Source organism: Crocodylus siamensis, chromosome 5, assembly GCF_052110815.1.
Source record: "Crocodylus siamensis isolate JL-2025a chromosome 5, ASM5211081v1, whole genome shotgun sequence".
NCBI lineage: Eukaryota > Metazoa > Chordata > Crocodylia > Crocodylidae > Crocodylus > Crocodylus siamensis.
The window spans coordinates 155,419,366-155,426,703 of NC_143399.1; the positions used below are offsets into that span (position 1 = coordinate 155,419,366).

Sequence of the window (7,338 nt, forward strand, 5' to 3'; positions counted from 1 at the left end):
GCGGGCCGGCGAGGCCGCAGATTGGCTGGCGGGGACTCAGCGGCACTTCAAAGCCGGAGAGGGAGCTACAATTGTGGTGGAATGGGCGGAACTGATCATTGTATTGCACACCTCTAAAAAACGCTGCCTCTGATTTATCAATATAAAAAAGATCCTCTGAGAGGAGGGCACTTTTGTGTGATGGCAACTTCACTTCTAGGGGTGAGTCGAAGGGGTTGATTTTTTTTTTCCTTCCTCTCTTGCTGGTTTCATTAGTTTCTTTTTCATTGGCGATTGCAGCGGGGTGAAGCAGCCCTGCCTCGGCCGGGGCGATCCGTCTCCTCTCCTGAGGGCTTTTTTTTTTTTTTTTTGCTTTTTTTCCCCCTCTCCCCTCCTCCCCCCTCCCGCCCTCCTAGTACAAGGGAGTTTAGGAGAAAAGAAAGAGCGAGGGGAAAGAGGGGGCAGAGTCACTCTTCAGCGTGCACCAAAGGGCTCGAAGGGCATTTGTAGCAGCCACCTCCAGCGCCCCGGCTGCCTCCCCGGAGAAGTGGCCTCTCTCCTCTCCATGTGACCGCTTCGGAGGTGGAGGTGGAGGTGGGGGTGGGGGTGTGGGGAGGCAGTGCCGCTTTGCTGCCCCGGACCAGTCCCCGTCTGCAACACACTGTGCTTGGGGGGAGGGGGGAGTTTTTTTCTTTTCCTTTTTTTATGATGCCCCTTTAAAGTCCGCTGAACTTGGAGCCCGTGTGTGTGTGTGTGCGGGTACGTAGCCGAGACTCTGCGAGCTGCTGCTGCTGCTTTTTGGCTTCCGCAGCGCTGCCCTTGCGGCCCGAGGGAAGCAGCGTGCGGAGCCGGGGCTGGAGGAGGCTGGGGGGAAGGGGCGAAGAAGCCCTCCCTTGGTTTTTCTAGGCTTGCTTGTCCGCTTCCGGGCGGGGCAGGGGCAGGGGCAGCCCGGGCCGGGCCGGAGGAGTGACCCCGGCGGGGCCGCGGGGCGGGGCGGGGAGGGGAGAGGAGGGGGAGGGGAGGAGAGCGGGGTCCAGCCAGAGCTGACGCCCGTGTCGCGGCCGTGTCCCCCGTGTCCGCAGGAGGAACCGAGGTTGGGCTCTACTCCCCTGGCCATGCTCGCCGCCACCTGCAACAAGATCGGCAGCCCCAGCCCGTCGCCCTCGGCCCTGTCGGACAGCGCGTCGTCCTTCGGCAAGGGCTTCCACCCCTGGAAGCGCTCCTCGTCCTCCTCGTCGTCCTCGGGCAGCTGCGGCGCGGCAGGCTCCGGCCTGCCCGGCTTCGGCGTCTCGGGCTCGGGCCGCGGCGGCTCGTCGTCGGCGGCGGCGGCGGCCGCGGCGGCGGCGGCGGCGGCGGCCGCGCTGGTGTCGGACTCGTTCAGCTGCGGCGGGGCGCCGGGCTCCAGCGCCTTCTCGCTCACGTCGAGCGGCGCCGCGGCCGGCTCGCCCTTCGCCAACGACTACGCCGTGTTCCAGGCGCCGGGCGGCGCGGGCGGTGGCCCGGGCGGCGGCGGCCCGGGCGGCGGCCCCGGCGGCGGGACGGGCTCGGCGCAGGAGGCGGCGCCGCAGCCCGTCTTCCTGTCCAAGGTGCACGCGTCGGTGGACGGGCTGCAGGGCATCTACCCGCGCGTGGGCATGGCGCACCCCTACGAGTCCTGGTTCAAGCCGTCGCACCCGGGGCTGGGCGCGGGCGACGTGGGCTCGGCCGGCGCCTCGGGCTGGTGGGACGTGGGCGCGGGCTGGATCGACGTGCAGAGCCCCGGCGGCGTGCCCGGCTCGCTGCACCCGGCCGCCGGCGGGCTCCAGACCTCGCTGCACTCGCCGCTGGGCGGCTACAACTCGGATTACTCGGGCCTGGGCCACTCGGCCTTCAGCAGCGGCGCCTCCTCGCACCTGCTCAGCCCCGCCGGGCAGCACCTCATGGACGGATTTAAGCCCGTGCTGCCGGGCTCCTACCCGGACTCGGCGCCGTCGCCGCTGGGCGGCGCCGCGGGCGGCCCCATGCTCAGCGCCGGCCCCAGCGGCTCCCCGCGCTCCTCGGCGCGGCGCTACGCGGGCCGCGCCACGTGTGACTGCCCCAACTGCCAGGAGGCCGAGCGGCTTGGGCCGGCCGGCGCCAGCCTGCGGCGCAAGGGGCTGCACAGCTGCCACATCCCGGGCTGCGGCAAGGTGTACGGCAAGACGTCGCACCTGAAGGCGCACCTGCGCTGGCACACGGGCGAGCGGCCCTTCGTCTGCAACTGGCTCTTCTGCGGCAAGCGCTTCACGCGCTCGGACGAGCTGCAGCGGCACCTGCGCACCCACACGGGCGAGAAGCGCTTCGCCTGCCCCGTCTGCAACAAGCGCTTCATGCGCAGCGACCACCTCAGCAAGCACGTCAAGACCCACAGCGGCGGCGGCGGCGGCGGAGGCGGCGGCGGCGCGGGCGGCCCGGCGGGCGGCGGCGCGGGCGGCCCGGCGGGCAACAAGAAGGGCAGCGACACGGAGAGCGAGGCCAGCGCCGCGGGCAGCCCGCCCTGCCACTCCCCGGACCTGCTGCCGCCCCCCGAGCCCGGCCACAGGAACGGCCTCGAGTGATGAGCCCCGCGCCCCCGCCCACCCGCCCACCCGCCGCGCCGGGGGGACGCGGACATGTAAGTAACCCGCGCTGCTGCACCGCCCCGCTCGCTGCGGCGAGCCCCGCGCCCGGCCCGGCCCGGGGGTGGCACCGAGGCAGCGCCGCGCCCGGGCCGGATCCTGACCCCGACCCCGACCCCGACAACCTGTACCCTCCCCGAAGCCTCTGGCGCGGGGTGCTTCCGGGGGTGCCTGTGCGGGGCTGGGGGCGGACGCGGCACCTCTTGCAGCGCTCATCTCGCCCGGCGAGGCCGGTCGCGCGGGAAGCCCCGCTTCCCAGCCAGCCCCCGGGGGGCTGCCCTCCGCCGGCCTCTGCCCTTTTGTTCTCGGCCCTTTCCAAACCGGCTTGTGTTGGCCAGGCCGCCCGGAGAGTGCCTGCTGCTCTCCAGCCAGAAGAGAGCATTGGGGTCAAACTTCACCCCCCCCACCCACCCCGACTTGTCTTTTAAAGTTTAAAGGAAGTGGAGAAGCATCGATGGGTTCAAGCGAATGCCAAAAAATAAATACATACATAAATAAAAGGGGGAGGGGGATAGGAAAATTGAAAATATTTGTACAATTCCGCTCAACTTGCTGGTTTATACAGCGGGGGAATCCTACCCAGCCAATACAACTCCACCAGCCACTCTGTGAGGTGCAGTTGTCCAGGAGACGATTTTGTATAGTATTTTTCTTGTACATTAATTCCGGTAAATATTTGAAAATATATTGAAGTACATTGGAGCTTTTTAAATTTTTTTTTCTCCTTTTGTCACGAGAAAATCTTAAGCGTTATTGTTGCAGTCCTAGTTAACTGCATTTTTTTTCCCTGGACTCTTTCCTCCAAGTGCATAGCAAATGGCACTTCGGGATCTAGTTTTTTGGCTTGAATATTAATTTAGATAGGCATAAAACTGTAATTAAGCAACACTATTTGATAAATGTTGAATGACATTTAATTTAATGGAGCATGTACTTATTTGCATTTGCTGGCAGTTCAGATATAGTTAAAGTGAGAGTTCTCCTATATTTCATAAAGTGGGTCCGTCCAAACCCATGTATTAAATAAACTGTCCAAGTGAACCTGAACTAACGTTGGCCTATGTGTATTTCCTGAAAATAATATTGATAAATGTTAATGAACACTCCTGAACACTACATTAGCGGTTTGCAAATGCTGCAAACTAATTGTCTCATTGTAATGTTGAAATAATTTGGATATTTCACATTGAAATGGAAAGCCCTTCGCTGGAACATTTTAGATTTGCATTTTAAATGCATGAAATGTACTTGATTTTTATCTGTAATATTTTAAATGGTATTAATAAACTCCAGATGAAACATTGGCTCTTAGGTCAGTCAATTTTCTTTGAACGTAGTCCCAGCAGGTGACGATTTACCTTAAACTCGCACAGTCTGAATCATTCTCTAGAGTCGATGTTAAAACCTAATTTTAAAAGCTCACACACCTATCCCGCGATCTGCACGTGTGGCACTAAAATGGATGGTTAGTTAATAGTTAGGCTGTGTAAAAACTCTGGTACCAAAAGGGGAAAATGACTGCATGGACAAAACGTTTGGTGTTTACCCGGTCTCTCTCTCTCCCCCCGGCTCCCCCCCGCCCCCGCCACCCCAACTAATTAAAAGTGGTAATGTACTGACTTCTTGAAAATACCATCTCCGTATTATCTGAGTTGCTCTTTCTTCCCCCCCTTCCTCGGGGTAGATAGCAACCGGTCCGTTCATGGTAGCGTGGAATCCTGAAGACAATTGTTTCTTTTAAAACCTAATGTAAAAAGTGTTTGGGGTGTATATGATGGACCTTCAGTGCGGCCGGGGGTTATGGCATTATGCAAATCAACATGATGGACTCGACTCCAGCTTGATTTAGAGGCCGGGAGTGGCGGGTGGAGGATTCAGTATGCGGTGGTTCAGGAATAAGTACCTATCTCGCCCGGGAGCATTTTCCTTCGGTTCATTTCGGGGACTTAAAAAGCCCGGGAAGACTAAAACTGTTGATCTATTGCTCAAGTATTACCCTTAGGTGTCACCCAGCGACATTTGAAAATATCACTATGAGGGTTGCCTAGAGCTTAAAGCCCGTCGCTAACGCTGAAAAAAATAGTTTTGGCACAGTGCGCACCTTAAATCTTGGCGAAAAGTTATGTCGCTCTTTTTTTCCTCTCTCTTTAAAGCCCCTTGGAATCTTTTTTTTTCTTCTTTTTTCTCTATTTTGTGGAGGACATGCAGTCTGTCCACATCATTGCACCCCTGCGACATTCACTAACTCCATAAATATGTACTTGGAAGAGACTTTCCGAGTGCTCTGTACGCATCCGTGTAACTAGCAGCTCCTAGCAAAGCAGAACAGCTTCTTCGCTGGGCGCTCGGGAACTCGATTCCACACGTTTAGGATTATAATTGGCATCTAAAACACGCTGCAAGCATTATTCTGGTTAAGCTTTTCAAAATTAAATTTCCAAGCCACCTTAGAACAAATGCAGCGATTCAAGCCCTGCGAAGTTTTGTCTGGCATCAAAGCAACAGTTTGCTGTGCATCTTCAGGTGGGCTCTAAATGGGATCACTGGAATAAGGCGCTGGTGACATACTCTGGGTCACAGCGAGCGTTGTTGTTTTAAGTACATGCTGAGGGCTATGACTGTGAAAGCAGATTTAAAGGTAGCTGCAGGTACGAAATTACTAGCAAATGGCAGGCTGAAAAAGCAAGGAAAAGGAAGCTGAAGTGGAAAGCTCGTGTCTCGTGCACTGGGGTAGGCTTTCAGGGGGATTGCCATCATCCTGCTTTCCCAAGGTGTATGCACCGGGCTCCCCTTCCTCCTCTGCCCGGTTAGTTCGCGGCTCCTTCAGGAGCAAACCCAGCAGTTGAAACTACCTCGTCCTTTTTTGTAGCTTGATTTACTTTTACTAAATCTTTCCAGATAAGGGCATTGAGTTGTTTTGAGGGGATGCGGGAACTTGTCTGGCGGCGTGCAGATCAAGGTAGAGTTAAACTAGTTGCTGACCCTCGGGTCAAACCGGTGTCCATCAACCCACCTTCCAAGTGCCTTGAAGTGATTGTGGCCCTTCCCGGTTGCTCTCTGACCTTTTAAGTCTCTGCTCTCCGAACTTGTAGTGATGTCTATCAAATTTCATGTGCTACTTTTCCTCTCACCCCTGGTTTTATTGTCATTTTTCTCAGCTTAACTTTTTTTCCCCCCTAGAGGATAGTGCTGGGAGGTGCCTGCAGTTGAGTTGGCTGAAAACATTTCCGATTTCTCACTCTCCTTTCATGCCTTCCCACCTTTCTTCGCCCGCATCTGATAACAAGCAGTTTCTCGCTTGCATTAAGTCTAGACCCCCCGCCCCCGCCCCCCATTCTGGGCAGAGAAGGTGGAAAGGAAGCCAAATGCCAACGCTCGTGCTATGTAGATGGACAGTGCAGCCACCAGCAACTCCGTCCTGCAAGAACAGATGATGGGAATATAAGAAATGTCTCACTGGACAGGAGTGTGCCCGCATTTTCCGTAAAGCTTCGTGAAGCATCTCTGATTTGGCCCTGAAAAGAAACAATAAGAAAAACAACTGCGAACATATTGAGTGTGTGTGTGTGTGTGTGTTGGGAGGGGAGTATAAACTGCTGCCCTCCAGAGATTAAGCAGCTCTGCTAAAATGAGGGAACACTTCATTGTTTCAAAGTAGCCTCCTCTTCCCTCACACACCAAGGTGGAGCTGCTTCATCACCTACTTTCATTCCACTTTTACTATAGTCGAGAGCCTCTTTCAAAATCCAAGCTGGCTTCCTCCCCCTCCCCCTCCGAAAGGTGTTTGTGAATCACCCACTTCACTTCGCTACTGTCGTCTGCGTTTTTCTGTCTTTTGTCTTTCTCCAGGCGACCTGGCTAGTTTGCTCGGAGCCCGCCCGAGGAGGCGTGACACCAGGCGAGAGCCGAGCTGCGGCGCCCAGCCCCACGGAGCGGCTGGGTTCACTCCGATTGCAGGTCGCCACCTCTTGTTTTCTGCCTTCCTCTAAGTGAGGCGCCGGCGGCAGGAGCAGGGCCCGGCGCGCGTGCGGAGCAGCGCCTCGTGGCGCCCCGTCTCAAGGCGCCGGGCTGGCTCCGGGGGAGCCGCTCCCCGACGGAGCCGGCGGCGCGGGCTTGCTCGCCGCCTCTCGTGCTCCTCCGACGGGATCTGTGAGCGCTGCGGCCTGTGTCGGGCAGGGCCCGGCGGCCTCACCCGGGCCACAGCGGCCGCCGGAGCCTTGTCCCAGCTCGGGGCAGGGGCCCGGGCCGCTGGGCTCCAGTCCCGCCGCCTGCTCGCCCCGCCCCTGCTCCGGCCTTGCCCCGGGCACGCCGGGAGCGCTGCAGCTCCGCGCGGGGATGGGGGAGCCCGGGTCTCCCGCGGCGGCCACGGCCGCGCCTGGCCGCAGGGCTGCCCGGCGTCCCCTGGCGCGGGCCAACAGCGCCACCCCGCGCCGCCCGCACCGCGGGCCGGGCCGGGGCCGTGCGGGGGCATCCCGCGGGGGTGGCACCAGGCCTGCTCTGCTCCCCGGCCACGGCTGCCTCCTCGACGGCCTGACCCGCGGCACCACCTCGGGGCCGGGCGGCCCCTCCCGGGCCCGGGGCAGAGCAGGCGCGGCCCGCCGGGCTGGGTCGGGCGCGCCGCCGCGGGGGGCGGCCAGCCCGGCCGCATGCGCACGCGCCCGCCCCGCTCGCTCGCCTCGGGCCCCCCGGCTCTGCCCCGCAGCCCTCTCTCCAGGCCACCCGC

The 7,338-nt window shown here is 59.4% G+C and overlaps 1 protein-coding gene across 2 annotated transcripts; it reads left to right on the top strand.

Moving 5' to 3' along the window:
• Window positions 1-2,699, top strand: SP8 (Sp8 transcription factor). 2 transcript variants are annotated; one of them, XM_090046800.1, is made up of 2 exons: window positions 1-201; window positions 1,062-2,699. In XM_090046800.1, exons 1-2 carry the CDS (start codon window positions 181-183, stop codon window positions 2,553-2,555), a joined length of 1,515 nt encoding a protein of 504 aa, XP_089902926.1. In that variant the 5' UTR covers window positions 1-180; the 3' UTR covers window positions 2,556-2,699. The 2 variants fall into 2 exon arrangements, with proteins under 2 accessions (XP_089902926.1, XP_089902927.1); XM_090046801.1 differs by lacking the exon at window positions 1-201 and adding an exon at window positions 591-738.
• Window positions 2,700-7,338: the final 4,639 nt, after the last annotated feature.